The 21619-nt window shown below is 31.2% G+C and overlaps 5 protein-coding genes and 2 pseudogenes across 8 annotated transcripts in view; 1 reads left to right on the top strand and 6 right to left on the bottom strand.

The window, feature by feature from the left end:
• The window catches only part of LOC140672971 (neurotrimin), a 380463-nt gene that overhangs the window by 199159 nt on the left and 159685 nt on the right, over positions 1 to 21619 (top strand). The window lies entirely within an intron of this gene.
• The window catches only part of LOC140673003 (uncharacterized), a 309159-nt gene that overhangs the window by 91461 nt on the left and 196079 nt on the right, over positions 1 to 21619 (bottom strand). The window lies entirely within an intron of this gene.
• LOC140669787 (uncharacterized) lies at positions 1345 to 3459 on the bottom strand (annotated as a pseudogene).
• On the bottom strand, positions 4409 to 6911 carry LOC140662918 (uncharacterized; annotated as a pseudogene).
• Positions 7657 to 10721, bottom strand: LOC140663068 (uncharacterized). Its single transcript, XM_072886940.1, has one exon. The coding sequence runs from the start codon at positions 10593 to 10595 to the stop codon at positions 9390 to 9392; it is 1206 nt and encodes a 401-aa protein (XP_072743041.1). The 5' UTR covers positions 10596 to 10721; the 3' UTR covers positions 7657 to 9389.
• On the bottom strand, positions 10875 to 14567 carry LOC140663074 (uncharacterized). The gene has a single exon (XM_072886953.1). It carries the CDS (start codon positions 14453 to 14455, stop codon positions 13256 to 13258), a length of 1200 nt encoding a protein of 399 aa, XP_072743054.1. The 5' UTR covers positions 14456 to 14567; the 3' UTR covers positions 10875 to 13255.
• On the bottom strand, positions 16547 to 18363 carry LOC140668741 (uncharacterized). Its single transcript, XM_072898032.1, has one exon. The coding sequence runs from the start codon at positions 18123 to 18125 to the stop codon at positions 16923 to 16925; it is 1203 nt and encodes a 400-aa protein (XP_072754133.1). The 5' UTR covers positions 18126 to 18363; the 3' UTR covers positions 16547 to 16922.

Below are 21619 nucleotides of genomic sequence, written 5' to 3' on the forward strand. Positions count from 1 at the left end.
TTATTTTATGATACAACATATAATCATTTATTTTTAGTGCACGAGTATTTTTATTGTTCGAAATATTTATATTATACAAGCATTTATATTTGGTAAATGTTTATGTTTATTTATGTAATTATATTATAATAATTATAGTGTAATTTTTATATGCTGCACATTTCAGCAATGTATCATTTGCAAATGAGACAATAGCAATATATTATGTAGAATCTGAAATAAATCAACATTATGTGAAAAAAAAAGTAAAAATAATATTTAAGAATATTTTGTGTTATATGATAATTATGAGACTTTTTGACCTACAAAAGATATAAGTTTACATAAATTGTAGTTATCTTTGTAAAATTGATTAATAATTAGTCTATCATGAAGATTACGATCATGATAGAGTAATCATGAGCAATATATCATGAAAATAGTTAACAAGTCACAACATATATTTAATCATATAATGAACTGAGCTATGTACTTCTGATTTTGGCTGATCGATATTGATGTTGACATTACCATGTTTATTTTTAGTTCTTTCATATATTAAATGATATATTTAACGATTTTTTTTTTTTTTATTTCTAGATAACATAATTGATACTGATATTGACATTATTATGTTTATTTTTAGTTCTGTCTTACATTAAATAATATATTTAACGATTTTTTTCTTGTTTCTGGATAAACCTGAAAAATGTACTTTGGAATATTTTAAAAGAGAAGACGAATATTTCTATTTATGCATTTTATTTCGCAGAAATAAAACAGTTTATTCGTATGGCTTCTTTTCCATTTTTATCGTCCAGAAATAAAATTGCAAAAAAAGTAAAAAGAATAGAAAAAATCACACAAAAAATACTTCTCGATCAAAATATCATCAGTAGCTATTCGAACAAATTTGAAAGAAAATGGACAATCGAAATATGGCATCTTGCAAAGAACAATAAATGACTGAAACTGAAAGATTTAATTTAAAATATAAATATATTTAGACATTTTTTGCATAACTTTTACATAATTGTGATAACAAAAGTATCTTTTCTATGTTTAATCTCTCGTAAGATTATCTTTTATTTAGTAAATTTTGATTTTGTTATATTTTAATTTTTTTTCGAATGATTAGTACAATAAATTGAAAGTAAATACATGAAAAGCGCAAAAATATATACTAACAATATATAAAACACACATAATATAGACGAAAAATAACTCAAAATAAATAATAAAAACAAATAAATACATACGTAAATGAAACAAATATAAAACATGAATAAAAAAAATAAAAAATTCATTTTAAAATATAAATAAAAATAATATATTTATATTATTTAGATTTATTGTATCTATATTTATTGTATGAAGAGAATCTATTTTCATTTATATTGTATACACGTTACTTTTTTAAATAGACTGTTTAAAGATTTTTTTCTTATTCATTTTCACATAAACATTATTTGCTACTAATTTATATTTCGAAATAACGTGACACAATTATAGAACGTGTTCTAATTCGCAACCAAGATCTTTCAGATGTAGTAACATATCAGCTAGAATCTTGGACATTTTATCTTCACCTGACTGCTGTAACTCTTCTTTTGTTACTTTCGCGTAATCCGTCGTTATTGCCGTTTGTTGATCTAATTTGATACATTCCATTAACATTGGTAGGAAGAAGGACGCGATAACGAAACCGAAGACAGCACCTCTCCTGTAATCGTCCAACAAAGCATCATGCGAATACTTCTCAATGTTTTGTATACCAGCGTCCAGCAAATATTTCTTTAGTGTATCATGATTCGCATAATCTCGAAAAATTTATTCTTTCTCAATTCATTCGAACAACACATACAAAGAAACATAGGAAGATCGACAACAGGCGTCGCGTATCTCAAATCCGCGAAGTCGATCAGCATCGCTCGTAGCTACGACCAGCTTGGTCATCGTCTTTTCTTTTGAAGAGAGTGTTACTCAACGTAAAATCGCCATGACACAACGTGGATAAAGATTCCACGGGCTCCACCATTTTCACCAGCACTTTGTCGTACGCGGTCAAGAATAAGTCTGCCATTTTATCGTAGAATTCTATGTCGTAAGTTGTGACTGCGAAGATAATTCACCACTCTCATCGTGATTAAATTGTAAAAATCCTTGCATTCCTTTTCCATTTTACTGAAATATTTAGTTTCTTGTAATTGTATCGCAATGTCGAAGAATTTTACCCGCTGCAACTCCTTTATAACGTATCCTTTACCGTGGAATCGTCCTATCTCACTCATCGCTGCTAATTGTAAGATGTATTCCAAAGGAGCGTCGTACGAGAACGGACAGGGCAGTATCCTCGATCAGTGACATTTGCCAGAGTGATTACCGAGTCGATGGGCGGCCGTTCGTCGACATAGAAACATCTCGCAAAGTTTTCGTCGGATCTGGCATAGGTACGATAGAACAGAATCTCGTTATGGAACTGAGAATCATTGTTGAACAGCCGCATAACTTTCTTCAGGGGTCTCTTCAATATAAGGAAAAGTTTCTCGTCCTTCTCCCTTTCTAAACATTACGGATACATAATACAGACTGGTCGCAAATCCGTCAGTTTTGGAGTGCTTGTATCGTTCTTCTCTAACGTCCAATCCAAGATTCTGGATAACTTTTGGCATTACTTTTTTGATCCATGCCTGGCACATTTTATCTCATTCGGATAGTGTGCATGACTCGCTGATTTTTCCATCTGAACGCGAGCTCAGACTATTGACTCTTGGCTTATTTAAGCTTGACACACTAGAATATATTCGTTTCGTGTAGTAGCGAGTTGAAATACAATTTCGGGAGTGGGATATGTATACTAATATATGGCGGTATTGTGAGTTTGCATTATTGTTAAGGCAACAAGAAAAAAAATATTTTATAGAGCATAACATGTGCCTAAATTAATGTTTGTTTGAACAAACAGGACAGTTTGCTGTTGTACAGAGATCAGAGAATTGGTTTTAAGCTCTTTTTAATAGAATTATTTTTTTATAGATCTTACGTCACAAACTATATATAGAACAGGTTTTACGAAAAAAATATTTAAAGTAAAAAATTTCGTACACACATACTGCTGCACAACAATTTGTGTATGTATTGAGGGTTTCATAACATTGGTGTATTTTTATTTAAAAAAGAATGAAATGCTGAGGCATACGAAACCTCTATTTATCTTGGATCCTTAAATAAAACTGCGTAATTGATCTAATAATATATACAGAAATATATAAATGTATTCTTATGTATCACATGCGAATTTTAAATCATTTTTTTCTCATTTCTGTAAAGTTGCGATTTCGAGCTTGCGCTCCTTATAATATCCTTGATATATATTATATTTAAATAATTAATATAATTTAATCATCGTAATAACAATTTCTTTATTATAAAAGTCACGCAACGCAAGACATTATTTGTGATTAGCATAACATTGCCAAGTTTTCTTATATTAAATCTTTTTGTATCTTTAATTATACATAATTCAAATTGTACATTAATATATATATATATATATTATATATATATATATATATATATATATATATTTACTTTTTATTAAAGTAAAAATGATATCTCTTCTTGTTTTTCTTTCCTACTATTTACCTTAGCGATAAGGCATATTTCAGGAATATTCACAATATCCCGTAAAGCAACGATATCAAAAATATGCTTTAATCAAGGTTTTATAATTTTTCAATGTAAATTCTATATAAAACGTACAATCAATGAAATAAATTATTAATAAATTTTTTCTCCACAATCTACACTATATGTATACATATATCTTAACTTGCAGAAAAATTTGTGATATTAATTGTTTGTTAAAATATATATGTACGTATATACAATTATATTTTTAATAATATTAAAAATGTTCACTAAAGTGTAAAAACTAATTATAGTTAATTTATTATATTATTTCATAAATTGTGCAGAAAATATCTATTAATATAATAATTTGTTTTATTAATTACATATTTTATATAGAATTTGCATCGAGAAAAGCTATAAAAATTAATCAAAGCATAATTTTTTCTATCGTTGTTTTATAAAATATTGTAAAACTGCCTCATCGTTCAGATAAATAGTAGAAGAGAAAAACAAAGAGATATTATTTTTACTCGAATGAAAAGTAAATATATATATATAGTTTCTCAACACTTCGACATAAACTAAAACATTAAGACGTAATATTCTTGAGCAAACATAAATTAATGAAATATAGGTGTACGAAATAAATTCAAATCAATTCAAATATAAACAATAAAACAATAAAAGCATTAATAAATATATAACTATTGAATTGAAACAAATAAGAGGACGAAAACAAATATTTTTACAGTCACAAAAAAAAATAGTATATTATATTTATATTAGTATGTTATATTTATTTAACTTCTTCACTCAACTTGTACGAAAAATCGTTCTTATACTTACATATTGCGTATTTTTGAATATTTAAAAATCTTTTCTAAAGTTTAAACTCCATTATTATCTATTGATTGATTGATTTGTACAGCGGATTAATATTACGACTACAAAAAACGTGTTAAGCTACCAAAGTCTTTCATTTGCAACAACATATCGCTCAGTATTTTGGATATTTTGTCTCCACCTCTTTCCTTGCTAAATTTCGCACTCTTCTATGTTTACTAGTGTTCGTTCTGCAGGCGTAATCTTATTTTCAATTATGGTCGATAAGAAAAAGGATGCAATAACAAAACCGAACAGACAGTTGGTTTTATAATTATCCAACAAAGCATCATACGAATACTTCTCGATATTCTAAATACTAGCGTCCAGCAAATACTTTGTCAGTGAGTCATGGTAGGCTTGTATGATTTCGAAAAACTTATTTTTTCTAATTTCATTCGAGCAACAGAGACAGAGAAACGTTGAAAGATCGACGACGGGAGGCGAGTATCTCAATTGCGCGAAGACGATCAGCATCGCACGTATCTGTCCATCGTCTTCCTTCTTGAAGAGAGAATTTGCCAATGTAAAATCACCGTGACACAGCGTGGCTAAAGGTTCTACTGTCGTCGCTTTTATCATCACATTGTCAAATACATTCGAAAGTACAACTTCCATATTATCGCAAAAGATCGCATCGTGGCCTTGATTGCGAAGATATTCAATTGCTCGCGTTGCGACGAAATTGATGAAGAACTTAAATGTATGTGTCGTGTTGTCGTATCTAATTTCATAAAGTTGCTCAACAATGTTGAAGAACTTTTCTCGTTGCCGTTCCTTCATAACGTATCCTTTGCCGTGAAATCGTTCTATTTCGCGCATCGCCGCTAAAATGTACTCCAAAGGAGGAGCGTACACGTATGAACAAGGATAATATCCTTTATTGTTGACGTTCTCCAACGCGATCACTAAATTGGGCAATCGTTCTTCTACGTATAAACATCTTGCGAAATTTTCTTCAGGTCGAGCGTACATACTGTAAAACAGGATTTCGTTATGGAACTGAGAATCGATGCGCAACATTTGTCTATCGGCCTCCTCCTGTTGGGGTTTCTTCAGTACCATAAAAAGTTCCTTGCTTTGTTCTTGTGCTTGTAAACTTTACGCGTATGTAATACAGATCGGATGTAATGACCTTTATACTTTTGGCTAACTCGTACCGTATGTCGTCCATGTCGACGTCTGATCCCAGACTCTCAATGATCTCCAATATGATCGTTTTAATCTATCGCTGAAAATTCTCGTCGGAGGACATTTTATTTGCCCTATAACGTGTGACTATTGTGTTTTTTTAAATAGTAATGTGAATAATATTAATTGAAAATAAGTCGTGCATAGGTTTTGATTGCGTAGGTATATTACGTATAAATAATGTTGTAAGATATTTAGTCGTAAAAACGATATAATTAATCGTACAAACAAATATAAGAAACTCTCGAAATGAAGAATGTTTTGTACGCTAGCACAGTCAAAACCAGACTCTGCTAAAATTTCTGAAAGCTCACTTTTTTATAGTAAACAGACCAGTGGCGTAGCCAGACTTAGGTTTTGAGAGAGGAAGGGCTAAAAATATTTCTATGGCTGTAATTCATAGACTTTTTTTCAAGAAAAGTCACTGAGACTTGAAATCTTTGAGGGGGGACTCGAGCCCCTATAGCCCCCCCCCCCCTGGGTACGCCACTGAACAGACACGCGCGCACGCACACATACGCACACTCCCACTTCACGGATCTTTGAAACGTATCTCGTACCGACAATCATATCGTTTATTATGTGTCATCTACAATGATAATATTAAGGCGTAAAAGGCCGTCTACGATAAGGTGTTGTAAGTCGCAAGAAATTAACCGATCTCAGATGATCTTAAAGAAGAATATCGAATATCATTGGATAATTTCTGACGGCTTACCACTTACAACACCTGTAGACGGTTCTTTAGATTTTATCTTTAAGCGCTAAGAAATTAATCAATCATTCGATTATTCTTCTTACATTTAACTAAGATTAGTCAATTTGTTAAGCCTTACGTTTTAAAATCTTATTGTTTAGACGACAGAGGACTACACAGAAAATTTAAGCAGTAAGAATTGACCAATCACAGTCGAAAACTTAAGTAGCTATTTTAAAACGTGGTTGAAATGGTCTTACATTTTAAGTCAGGGACCGATATTCATAGTCCGTTCTTATTCAAGCTCGTCTTAAGTAAGGTCTTAAAATTCTATTCGTCTCTGATTTGTCGAACGTAGTCTTAAGTCGACTAAAAACATATCTTAAGATAATCTTATATATAAAAACGGACTATAAATACCGGCCGTATTGCTTAAGTTTTTTCGTGTGCTACGGCCTTTATTTCTATTATTTCCGACATCACGTGACATACGTTCAGATCTCCTACGCTCACTCACTCGCTTGCACATTTATGCATATACTCATTCCTACACGTGTAGTATAATACTGTAAGTTTTATAGCCTCCAAATATATAAATATCCAAGTAACCAAAGTTATGTATAGATGACGCAAGAAACATGAGTGCGCATAATAAGAAATTTTATTGTTAAAAATAACTTATAATTGAAAATTATTTTTATTTTTTAGCGTTCGTTCTAATATTACTTCACATATATATGATTATAAGGAAAATATTTTATATTATAAGGAAAATATAATTATTAAGAAAATTATATTTATATTTATATTTATGTTTTTATTTATAATTTTTAATCTCATCACGCTATTTGGCGCGCTTAAGAAAAATTAGCTATTATATATAAATTAAAATTAAATACATTATATATGCGTGTGCAGTTTTGTTTCATGAAGTTCACAGTTATTAAATTTTTTTAAATTATTATTAATTAAAAAATTATTAATGCATCGATATTTTTACTAAGAAAACATTATCTTTTGATGACAAAATCTATCAAAAAATTTGGTAATTGTAGAATAATCTATCTACACGCACACAACACACATTTGAAATCATACATACGTGTGTGTGTGTGTGTGTAAATTTACTTTTTTATTATTTAAAATTGTTACAGAAATACATAATCAAAAAATATATTAAATATATTAAATACACAATAAAAATATATAAATTCAAAATATATTAAAATATTTAAAAATCTGTTTTTAATTTTCTTTGCCTTCTTTTTAATTATTAGTGATAAAATATATTTATTATTTACGTTTTTCATTGATATACATTAATTTCCTTGAAATATACAAACTTCTCTGCAATACTAAAATTTCATTGAACAATGTTGCATAATAGCACCAAGTAGTAAATGTCTCATCAAATCTCGTATTTTCAATCACACTTGTCTCATTAAAAATATTACATAACTGCAGTTACGTAAAAATATGGTAAATAATGTTTATGAAACAAATTTTTTTCTTCTTCACAAACGAGTTTCTCTCTATTATATGCCCACCACATACATGTATATATTTTTTATTTCTAACAGAAAAATAATCTTTTTAAAAATCTGAACAGTATATATGTCGTAGGCAAATGGTTATTTTAGGAAAATAACTTTTGACTAGGCAAATGCTATCTGGCATGTACGTACTAAAAAGTACACCTTGGAAAAGAACGCTTAGATTCCCATCTAAAACTACCAAGATAACCATTTGCCTACGACATATATACAGGGTGTCCGATAATTCGTAAAAAATCTCCCGTGTACAAATAGAGCGCTTCAAACTGAACAATAAAGTTCTGTATCGTTTTGCGATTTTCGGAGTAAATATTAACAAAATTGATTAAAAAATATCGAGCAATTTGCGCCAATATATTAGCGCTCTGCGAAAAGAACGGTCGCTAGGAGCAAGACGAGAGAGCCCACTGTTACAAGGTTATTATGCGTGCTACTAGCAACCACGTGATATCGGGCCGACTTTTCTCGCCAGGTGCTAATACTCATACAAATTAGTCGACATATTTTAATTAATTTCTCAATAATTATTGCGAAAATCGCAAAATGGTAAAGGACTTTTCTGTTAAGTTTACCGCGCTCTATCTGCTCACGAGTGTTGACTCGTTAATTACCGGACATCTTGTATAGAAAGAGGAGTAGCGGGAGAGGGGGCAATATTATTACGAATATAGTTGTAAAACTGTAATTTATGATACTTTATTTCTCTATTTTTCGTGTGCTTAATCCTTTTTTTATGTTAAGAAAATATTTTTTATAAAAAGAAATTTGACAGTACGCGAACTTGACATAAGTGAACTTCGTGATAAACGTTGCTAGCTTACAAAAATATATGGAAATGACAAGTTATTCTCTGGTGACTACGCGGGGCGCTTCTTTATTTGAAAGACAGATCTTGACCGGACTTGTATGTACACAAACGAAAGAATAATTTCACCAATGTGTATCAAAGCGCAATACCTCACCTATTTTTAGTTTCGTATGTATATTCATATATACATTAGCAGACATAAGTTTTAATCCGGTTTTTATATAAACGCTGTCTCATTTCCGCGATATTCAGGCATATGTTTATTTAAAAAAATTCTCGAACTGTACATAACAATTTTTAATCGATTCATTTTACAATCATATCTGTTAAAAATTACGGTTCAGTGTGTAAAATGATTTAAAATTTTTCGATCTTATAAAATTAATTGATAAAATTCAAATACTTCTTTTATACTATTATGAACTAAAAATTATCTAAATTTTATTTATCTACTTGATTAATTATCCAAATCACGCTGCATGATTTTATAAAATAATATTGACAATCTCAATATTTGTAACTTACAATTTTTCATACTTACGTTGTGTGTACTCTGACGCACAACTGATTATTTAAAAATTTTTTGCATTTATACATTATAGTCACTTAAATATGGATGTATACATTATTTGTGAAAAACAAACAATTATAAGAAATGTTTCAAACAATCAAAATCTCTTAACTGTAACAACATATCAGCTAATATTTTGGATAGTTTCTCTCCGCCGCAAATCTTCTTATGTTGCATTCTTTCCATCATTTTCTTAATTGCATTTTCATCAAATATTTCGTCGTTATATCCCATTAATATCGCTAAAAAGTAGGACGCGATAACAAAACCGTGGAGGGCACCTCTTCTGTAATCGTCTAGCAAAGCATCATACGAATACTTTTCGATGTTTTGTATACCAGCGTCCAGCAAATATTTCTTCAGTGCATCGTGATAGGCCCGCATGATCTCGAAAAATTTATCCTTTCTTAATTCATTCGAGCAAGCGAGACAGAGAAACGTGGAAAGATCGACGGCAGGATTCGAATACCTTAAAACCGCAAAGTCGATCAACATCGCTCGTAGCTGTCCATCGTCTTCCTTCTTGAAAAGAGTATTGCCTAATGTAAAATCACCATGACACAGCGTGGACAAAGGTTCTGTTGGCGTCACCGTTTTTATCATTACACTATTGAATGCATTCGAAAGTACAGCTTCCATTTTATCGCAAAAAATCGCATCATGACCTTGATTGCGAAGATATTCCACTGCCCGGGGTGAGGGAATATTGACAAGGCATCTTTGTGCGTCGTTCGATTCGTTATACCTAATTTCTTGAAGCTGCTCCACAATGTCGAAAAACTTTTTACGCTGCTGCTCCTTCATGACGTAACCTTTGGCATGGAATCGTCCCATCTCACGCATTGCCGCTAATATGTATTCCAGAGGAGCGTCGTATGCGTACGGACAAGGACAGTATCCTCGCTTGCTGACATTTTCTAACGCAATCACCGAATCGGTAGGCGGTCGTTCCTCGGTGTAGAAGCACTTCGCAAAGTTCTCATTGGATGTGGCGTAAATCCGATAGAATAAAATCTCGTTGTGGAACTGAGGATCGATGGGTATCAATTGTCTGCATATTTGATTTGGCGTGGGTCTCTTCAGTATCATGAATAGTTCTTCTCTCTGTCCTCCCTTTGTTTTATTTTTAAATTTCACGCATACATAATACATGGTGGACATAAAAACATCGACGGATTCAGATAGCTCGTATTGAGCTTCCTCGACATTTGATCCAAGATTTTCAATAACTTTCGACATTACTACTTCGAGCCACCTTTGAAAGTCTTCGACGAGAGACATTTTATCTCACGCACTCTCTACAATGTGTACACTATAATCGTTCAACTGTGAGTGCAAATATGAAACTGACCAGAACAGGCTTGTTATCTTGGATTTATAACTAGGTAATCTACGACTCTGTTTTGATGTTTCCCAAGCAGAATGTAACTCTAGCTAATGCCATCTTGTGTGATAAAGATGCATGATGTAAAGAGAAGAGTATAAAATTTATGATACTGCATTACCAACTAAGTCGTCTGTCAACACGACAATCAATTGTACGCGAAATACTGCTTGTTATTGACCATGCATCTAGGGCAATAACTGGAATTGATCGACTATCAAAATATAACACAAAACGGAAAAAGTCAATTACAACGTAGAAAATTTGTTTGAGAAGGTACGTTTAATTTTCAGTTATAATATTTCGACTTCTCGAACGTTCTCGCAAACAAAACGTTCTATTCTAAGATAAAGATCACTCTTTATACGGTTTTATCAATCTTCACATGAGACAGTTAAAATCGAGACAATTAACTCGGTGTCTATGTTACGTAAAAATATGCTAAATAATGTTTATAAAACAAATTTTTTCTTCACAAACGAATTTCTCTCTATTATATGCCCACCACATACATGTATATATTTTTTAGTTCTAACAGAAAAATGATATTTTTTAAAAATCTGAACAGTATACATACAGGGTGTCCGATAATTCGTAAAAAATCTCCCGTGTACAAATAGAGCGGATCAAACTGAACAAGAAAGTTCTGTATTGTTTTGCCATTTTTGGAGTAAATATTGACAAAATTAATTAAAAAATATCGACCAATTTGCGCCAATATATTAGCGCTTTGCGGAAACGGAAAGGAACGGTCGCTAGGAGCAAGACGATAGAGTCAACTGTTACACGATTATTATGCGTGCGACTAGCAACCGCGTGATAGCGGGCTGACTTTTCTCGCCAATTGCTAATACTCACACGAATTGGTTGACATTTTTTAATTAATTTCTCAATAATTATTGCAAAAATAATTATCGCAAAATGGTAAAGGACTTTTCTGTTGAGTTTACCGCGCTCTATCTGCTCACGAGCGTTGATTCAATCTTTACCGGACACCTTGTATAGAGAGAGGAGTGGCGGGAGAGGGGGCAATATTATTAGGAATAAAGTTGTAAGACTGTAATTTATGATACTTTATTTCTCTATTTCGTGTGCTTAATACTTTTTTATGTTAAGAAAATATTTTTTATAAAAGAAAATTTGACAGTACGCAAACTTGGCATGAGTGTACTTCATAATAAACGCTGTTGATAGTTTAAAATAATATATGGAAATAACAAGTTATTTTCTAGTGACTACGCGGGACGCTTCTTTATTTGAAAGGCACATCCGGACTTGTATGTACACAAACGAAAGAATAATTTCACCAATGTGTATCAAAGCGCAATACCGCACCTACTTTTAGTGTCGCATGTGTATACGTATATACATTAGCAGACTTCAGTTTTAATCCGGTTATATAAAAATTTATTTCTGCGATATTCACGCAGGGCCAGTTCTAACGAGCATGCAGTGCGTGCTCATACGCAGACGTAAAATTTTAAGGACATAGAAATGTTGAATCAAAAATAAAAATTTTTATATACGTTATGTTGTCAGTAAACCAACAATTACACAATTAAAAATTCGAATGTTATCCTCAATACTTGAACTACCGTCCAAGGAATAACAGACTTGTATCTGTGTGCCGTGCGCGAGTCAACCTTGAATTCAACGGGTACTCATTGTTAGACGTTCGTATTTTATTCCGAAGCAATAACGAAGCGATTATCTTGTTCATGTTTAGTGACCATGACCGATCCCGACTAAGCACTTGTCAACGTCGACTACTGTAACTGAAAGTCACTTTTATTACTTTTATTATTTTTTTAACATTATCAATAACTGTTGCGTCTAGTGAAAGAAGTTTCTCAAAATTAAAATTAATAAAAAATTGTTTACGATCGCCTATATCTCAGAACTGATTAACCGAATTAGAACGTTTAGCTATAGAACATAAACTTTGTAAAAGTTTAGATTTATCTGATATTGTAGAAATTAAATTTTTATGTACTTATGTTTGCAAAATACATACTTCATATATGTATATATAATTGGCATTTTTAATTCTGTTTTTTTACACATCCACATAAGGGCGTAAAAATTGTTCTCACATGCAGACTAATAAGGAGCTAGAACCGGCCCTATATTCACGCATATATTTATTTTGAAAAATTCGTGAACTGTACATAACAATTTTTAATCGACTCATTTTAAAGTCATATGTGATAACAGTTACGCCTCACGGTCATTTATCTACTTTATTAATTATCTAAATCACGCTGCATGATTTTATAAAATAATATTAACAATTTTAATACTTGTAACAATTTTTTATACTTACGTTGTGTGTGACGCGCAATTGATTATTTAAAAAACTTTCGCATTTATATATTACAGTACATCACTTAAATATGGAGGTATACATTATTTGTGAAAAACAAACAATTATAAGACAAAATAAGAAATAGGCTCAACTAAGGCCAATCAGCAGAAGTTATTAGTGCGTAATTCTCTTGCGTGGAATATTATAGAAAAGCTTATAACAAGGAATATCGGTCGAGGCGTATTATAAAAATTATAAGATATGTTTCAAACAACCAAAATCTTTTAACTGCAATAACATATCAGCAAATATTTTGGATAGTTTCTCTCCGCCGCAAACCTTTCTGTTTTGCATTCTCACCTTTATGTCCGTCATTTCCCTTACATCAAATTCCCTCTTATCGCATCCCATTAATACCGGTAAAAAATAGAACGCGATAACGAAACCATGGAGGGCACCTCTTCTGTAATCGTCTAGCAAAGCATCATACGAATACTTTTCGATGTTTTGTATACCAGCGTCCAGCAAATATTTCTTCAGTGCATCGTGATAGGCCCGCATGATCTCGAAAAATTTATCCTTTCTTAATTCATTCGAGCAAGCGAGACAGAGAAACGTGGAAAGATCGACGGCAGGATTCGAATACCTTAAAATCGCAAAGTCGATCAACATTGCTCGTAACTTGCCATCGTTTTCCTTCTTGAAAAGAGTATTGCTCAATGTAAAATCACCATGACACAGCGTGGACAAAGGTTCTGTCACCGTTTTTATCATTACACTATTGAATGCATTGGAAAGTACAGCTTCTATTTTATCGCAAAAAATCGCATCGTGACCTTGATTGCGAAGATATTCCACTGTCTGAGTCGCGGGAATATTGACAAGACACCTTTGTGTGTCGTCCCATTCGTTAAACCTACTTTCTTTAAGCTGCTTCACGATGTCGAAAAACTTTTCACGCTGCTGTTCCTTCATGACGTAACCTTTGCCATGGAATCGTCCCATCTCACGCATTGCCGCTAATATGTATTCCAGAGGAGCGTCGTATGCGTACGGACAAGGACAGTATCCTCGCTTGCTGACATTTTCCAACGCAATTACCGAATCGGTAGGCGGTCGTTCCTCGGTGTAGAAGCATTTCGCAAAGTTCTCATTGGATCTGGCGTAAATACGATAGAATAAAATCTCGTTGTGGAACTGAGAATTGATGTGTAACAATTGTCTGCATATTTGATTTGGCGTGGGTCTCTTTAATATTATGAATAGTTCTTCTCTCTGTTCTCCCTTTGTTTTGTTTTTAAATTTCACGCATACATAATACATGGTAGACATAACAATATCGACGGATTCAGAGAGCTCGTATTGAGCTTCCTCGACATTTGATCCAAGATTTTCAATAACTTTCGACATCACTTCTTCGAGCCACCTTTGAAAATCTTCGACGAGAGACATTTTATCTCACGCACTCTCTACAATGTGTACACTATAACAGTCGTTCAACTGTAGACGCAAATGCGAGACTGACCATAGCAGGCCTTGTTAGCTTGGGTTTATTGGTTAACTTGAAAGATATTCCATGCAGTGACGTCAAAATGCCCATGCTAGTAACAGCATTTGCGCGCGCAACCATATCAATCTTAAACCTACGCATGCTTGTTTTCGGAACGCATTCCAGGAAGTTGGCATCTCATTTTTAAAAATTCAATTTTAATAATTAATTGGACGGAACTATTGTTAAAACTTATCAGTAACTGTAGAATTATGCTGGGTGCAAGTGAATATAAAGTTTATTTTCGAGATTCTAACATTTGAGATGCTAACTTCACACACCCTTCCAGGACCATAATTGACCAATCCTATTTTCAGTATAAAAGAATTGTCAAATTGTCGTGATGCTGGAATGCGCTCCAGCATGAAAATAAGCATCGTGTGCCGTTGGCTTTAATGTCTATTAAGTGAGCCCCCTCTCCAGCGTAAAATTAATTATGACTAATATTAAAATTAGGTGCTAATTAGGTGCTGAAGTCCGAAATTAGGTGCTCAAACCGTTTGGCAGAAAATTAAATTTATATTAGATGGGGCTGATTTAACGTTAGTTGGCCCCCTATTAAAAAAAATATACGTAAAATAAGTAAAAAAAAAAACAAAGACATAATAATTAGATGCTAATTAAAGTGCCCTTTGAAATCGTTGAGATATATAAAAAAAAATTTTTTTAACTACTTTACTCTTGTAAGTCAGTTGGCGCGCCTATTATGATTTAAGTCCGAAATTCTGCCAAACGGAACGAGCACCTAATTCGGCGTTACATATCTTAAAATAATATTAATTAAGGAATATTTTAATACCAATAATAATAACGAGCACCTAATTTTTAATATTACTTTACTCTTGTAAGGCTATAAACGCGACCGACATTTAAGTCCGAAATTCTGCCAAACGGATCGAGCATCTAATTTTTTAATATAACTTTACTCTTGTACACTTAACAGAATTATTTTTTTACAGATCTTACGTCACAAGCTATATAGAACAGGTTTCACGAGAAAAATATTTAAAGTAAAAAAAATTCTTACACATACACTGCTACACAATTTGTACATATGTATATATATAGAAGGTTTTACAACATAGATTTCATAACATAAGTGTATTTTTAATTTAAAAAAAAATGAAATAATAAGACATACGAAAGCTCTATACATTTTGCATCCTAAAAATTACGCAATTAACATAATAATTACAGAAATATATAAATGTATTCATATGTATCACATGCGAATTTTAAATCATTTTTTCTCATTTCTCTAAAGTTGCGATTCCGAGCTTACGCCTCTTATAATACTTTTGATATATATTATATTTAAGTAACTAATATAATTTAATCATTGTAATAACAATTTTTTTATAATTAAATTTTTTTTTATAATTTATTAGAAGTCACGCAAGATATTATCTGTGATTAGCATAATATTGCAATGTTTTTTTATATTAAACTTTTTTTTGTATCTTTAATTATATATAATTCAAATTGTACATCAATATATATATATATATATATATATATATATATATATATATATATACAGGGTGTCCGGTAATTGGTGAAAACCTGCTAAGGGCAGATTCTTGAGATCATTTGGAAATGATTTTTCCTTAGTGAAAATGTCGAGGCAACAATAATTTCCGAGTTATAAGAGATTGAAAAAAAGGCGCTTTCGCAAACTAAACTTTTTGAAGTTAAAAAATTATCAAACTACATTCTTCAGTTAATTTCAGACAGAGTTTACTTTAATTTTAATAAAGAATTTTAATTTAAAGCTTAATTACAAAGATCTGTAATGATAAAAATTGGAAACTTGTAGAAAATGATGACGTCTCTCGACGATATTTTCGCTGAGTAAAAATTGGCTCCAAATAATCTCGAGAATCTACCATTAACAGCTTTGTCATATATATATATATATATATATATATATATATATATATATATAGTTATATATATATATATAGTTATATATATATATATATAGTTATATATATATATATATATATAGTTTTTAACTCTTCGATATAAACTAGAACATTAGGACGTAAAATTATTGAGTAATCATAAATTAATGAAATAGATGTAGGAAATAAATTCAAATCAATTCAAATATAAACAATAAAACAATAAAAGCATTAATAAATATATAACTATTGAATTGAAACAAATAAAAGGACGAAAACAAATATTTTTACAGTCACAAAAAAAAAATAGTATTGTATTTATTTAACTTCTTCACTCAACTTGTACGAAAAATCGTTCTTATACTTACATATTGCGTATTTTTGATTATTTAAAAATCTTTTCTAAAGTTTAAACTCCATTATTATCTATTGATTGATTGATTTGTACAACGGATTAATATTACGACTACAAAAAACGTGTTAAGCTACCAAAGTCTTTCATTTGCAATAACATATCGCCCAGTATTTTGGATATTTTGTCTCCACCTCTTTCCTTGCTAAATTTCGCAAACTCTTCTATGTTTACTAGTGTTCGGTCTGCAGGCGTAATCTTATTTTCAATTATGGTCGATAAGAAAAAGGATGCAATAACAAAACCGAACAGACAGTTGGTTTTATAATTATCCAAGAAAGTATCATACGAATACTTCTCGATATGCTGAATACCAGCGTCCAGCAAATACTTTGTCAGTGAGTCATGGTAGGCTTGTATGATTTCGAAAAACTTATTTTTTCTAATTTCATTCGAGCAACAGAGACAGAGAAACGTTGAAAGATCGACGACGGGAGGCGAGTATCTCAATTGCGCGAAGTCGATCAGCATCGCACGTATCTGTCCATCGTCTTCCTTCTTGAAGAGAGAATTCGCCAATGTAAAATCACCGTGACACAGCGTGGCCAAAGGTTCTACTGGTGTCGTCGTTTTTATCATCACATTGTCGAATGCATTCGAAAGTACAGCTTCCATTTTATCGCAAAAGATCGCATCGTGGCCTTGATTGCGAAGATATTCAATTGCTCGCGTTGCGACGAAGTTGATGAAGAACTTGAATGTATGTATCGTGTTGTCGTACCTAATTTCATGAAGTTGCTCAACAATGTTGAAGAACTTTTCTCGTTGCCGTTCCTTCATAACGTATCCTTTGCCGTGGAATCGTCCGATTTCGCGCATCGCCGCTAAAATGTACTCCAAAGGAGGAGCGTACACGTATGAACAAGGATGATATCCTTTTTTGTTGACGTTCTCCAACGCGATCACCAAATTGGGCAATCGTTCTTCTACGTATAAACATCTTGCGAAATTTTCTTCAGATTGAGCATACATACTGTAAAACAAGATTTCGTTATGGAACTGAGAGTCGATGCGCATTATCTGCTTAGTTTCCTTCTCTTGCTGGGGTTTCTTCAGTACCATAAAATGTTCCTCGCTTTGTTCCTTTGTCTTGCTTGTAAACTTTACACGTATGTAATACAGATCGGATGTAATGACCTTTATACTTGTGGCTAACTCGTACCGTACGTCGTCCATGTTGACGTCTGATCCGAGACTCTTAATGATCTCCAATATGATCGTTTTAATCCATCGCTGAAAATTCTCGTCGGAGGACATTTTATTTGCCCTATAACGTGTGACTATTGTGTTTTTTTAAATAGTAATGTGAATAATATTAATTGAAAATAAGTCGTGCGTAGGTTTTGATTACGTAGGTACGTATAAATAATGTTGTAAGATATTTAGTCGTAAAAACGATATAATAATCGTACAAACAAATATAAGAAACTCTCGAAATGAAGAATGTTTTGTACGCTAGCACGGTCAAGACCAGACTCTCTACTCATATTTTTGAAAGCTCGCTTTTATAGTAAACAAACATGCACGTGTGCACGCATACGTACGCTCACACCGCCTCAACGCGTCTTTGAAACATATATCTCGTAACGACAATCATATCGCTTATTATATGTTATGTACAACAATAATTTTAAGCCGTAAAAGGCCGTCTACGATAAGGTGTTGTGAGTCGCAAGAAATTAACCGATCACAGATGACCTTAAAGAAGAATATCGAATATCATTGGATAATTTCTGACGGCTTACCACTTACAACACCTATTGTAGACGGTTCTTTAGATTTTATCTTTAAGCGCTAAAAAATTAATCAATCATTCGATTATTCTTCTTACATTTAACTAAGATTAGTCAATTTGTTAAGCCTTACGTTTTAAAATCTTATTGTTTAGATGACAGAGGACTACACAGAAAAACTTAAGCAGTAAGAATTGACCAATCACAGTCGAGAACTTAAGTGGCTATTTTAAAACGTGGTTGAAATGGTCTTACATTTTAAGTCAGGGACCGATATTCATAGTCCGTTCTTATTCAAGCTCGTCTTAAGTAAGGTCTTAAAATTCTATTTCCGACATCATGTGACATACGTTCAGATCTCCTACGCTCACTCACTCGCTTGCACATTTATGCATATACTCATTCCTATACGTGTAGTATAATACTGTAAGTTTTGTAGCCTTTAAATATATAAATAACCAAAGTAACCAAACTTATGTATAGATGACGCAAGAAACATGAGTGCGCATAATAAGAAATTTTATTGTTAAAAATAACTTATAATTGAAAATTATTTTTATTTTTTAGTGTTCGTTCTAATATTACTTCACATATATATGATTATAAGAAAAATATTTTATATTGTAAGGAAAATATAATTATTAAGAAAATTATATTTATATTTATATTTATGTTTTTATTTATAATTTTTAATCTCATCACGCTATTTGGCGCGCTTAAGAAAAATTAGCTATTATATATAAATTAAAATTAAATACATTATATATGCGTGTGCAGTTTTGATTTCATGAAGTTCACAGTTATTAAATTTTTTTAAATTATTATTAATTAAAAAATTATTAATTCATTGAAATTTTTACTAAGAAAACATTATTTTTTGATCACAAAATCTATCAAAAAATTTGATAATTTTGGAATAGTCTGAGTGTATACCCGCGTATACACGCACACAACACACATTTGAAAGTATACATACGTTTGTGTGTAAATTACTTTAAGTACTTTTTTACTATTTAAAATTGTTACAGAAAAACATAATCAAAAAATATATTAAATATATATTAAATATATATTATATACATAATAAAAATATATTAAAATATTTTAAAATCTGTTTTTAATTTTCTTTGCTTTCTTTTCAACTATTCGTTTAATAAAAGATATATTTTGCGCTAAATTAAAAGATATATATTACAATAAAAGATCATATATTACATTTTATTAGTACGTACATATTTTGTTTTAAGTTACTTACAAATAATATTATTTATTCACACATTGAATCAATTGGTCTGATATATCTGAGAATTACATTTGCGCTTAATTGCACAACTAAAAGACCGGAAGTGCAGTAAGGTAAACAATCGAAGGGAGCATTTTCGAATGTGAATTGCGTGCACGAAATTCTTGAGCACTATTGTTTAGATAATGCACGTAAATAATGAACCTATTTACATTTACCTGATGCAGTGTAGAACTATAATATTATGATGAAATATTTGCAATAGGAGAATCATAAAACCGAATCAAAATCCATCTGTTAAATAGGTATTACATAAAGTCGATACACAAAAGGCGCGTATATAAAAGTACGAAAGACATATGTGCATTTGGTATAAGATATTTTTGTGTCAGAGAAACAGGAGCACTTTTCCATTAGAACCTCAAAAATGTATATTTATATAATGGCATATTAAATATTATCTACGCATGTATACACACGTTATACACATTATCTACGAACATATAAAAATATGTACTGATATGAGCTTCTAAAAAAATGTATTTTTAACTAAAGAAATAGTTTTATATTTTTTCATTTTTTTTTTTAATTAAATAGAAAATTGTGTATTTTTAAAATATTTTAGAGATAAGATAGATTCGGGGTAAATAAACAATAAAAATATATATATTCCATATGGCGCAATGTAACGTGTACTATTTTAATTGCCATTTATAATAAGTGTTTACCTCGATCATAGAAAAAAAAAAAGGTTTATGACTGCGCATAAACGGAACGAATGAAATTTCTAAACTTGGAAGAAGTTGACGTTTTTCCGGTCAGGTAAAGTGCGTCTCGAGGGTATCGAGGGTGCGGCTATCAGATGGAAATGGCATTTGCATTTTCCGCTTGGAAAGGAATATTCTACGTGTTGTTTCTTCCGAAAGAGAAAATAGAAAAAGTGATTGCGATTGACGTTTTTAAGTAATTTCTTGAGCGCGAATTTAAAGCTGAATATTTGAATATTGATATTTTTATTTCCTTTATTTATTACAAACATCGACTTTATAAAACATAGGTACGGGAAATCAATAAGAAATTATAAAATATTTATTTTGCATTTTGTATTATTGTTTTCTATAATTAATAGCATAAGTAGCCGGTAATGATCGAACGAATATTTTATTTAGTATTGAGATTATAAGAGCCACGTTTAAATACAATTAACTTAATTACTAATTAATTCAGTATATAATAATTATCTGCAACAGTATTTTTTAAGCATATAATTCGTACGTTGCTAATCTAATTTTCCTTTCCATCTATCAAATATGTAACAGATAAAAAATCTGTAAATAAAATACCACTGATATTATTTGATAAATTTGATATTATATAATAAATTGTCGATAAAGATAAGATTTCATATAAATATAACTTATCCGTATTGCCTATTACGTTGGTTCTTGTATTTATATAACTTATATTATAGTAGAGTATATTATAAGAATTGAAAAATTCTAAATTGTTACAATAATTATTATTATAATATACATTTTATATGAATATGTATAAAATTATAAATTTTTCGTTGTTTGACACATGAAGATAAAGATAAAATTGGAAACGACGATTGTATATTTAATTAGAAATTTAGCTGTAGAAGCCTCTGCCGATTGAATTAATTGTCGATTAAGTCGATTAATAGGAGTTTTGTCGAGTCCCTAAACGCTTAACAATGTGAGCGCAAAGCGAGAGAGAAATGCCTCGGGCGTGATCATGCGATGACGATGTGC

This window comes from Anoplolepis gracilipes, chromosome 1 (genome assembly GCF_047496725.1).
Source record: "Anoplolepis gracilipes chromosome 1, ASM4749672v1, whole genome shotgun sequence".
Taxonomy (NCBI): domain Eukaryota; kingdom Metazoa; phylum Arthropoda; class Insecta; order Hymenoptera; family Formicidae; genus Anoplolepis; species Anoplolepis gracilipes.

Excerpts from the sequence above, each read along its gene's own strand:
- LOC140663068 (XM_072886940.1), bottom strand. The coding sequence starts at position 10,595 with ATGTCTCTCGTCGAAGACTTTCAAAGGTGGCTCGAAGTAGTAATGTCG.
- LOC140663074 (XM_072886953.1), bottom strand. The coding sequence starts at position 14,455 with ATGTCTCTCGTCGAAGATTTTCAAAGGTGGCTCGAAGAAGTGATGTCG.
- LOC140668741 (XM_072898032.1), bottom strand. The coding sequence starts at position 18,125 with ATGTCCTCCGACGAGAATTTTCAGCGATGGATTAAAACGATCATATTG.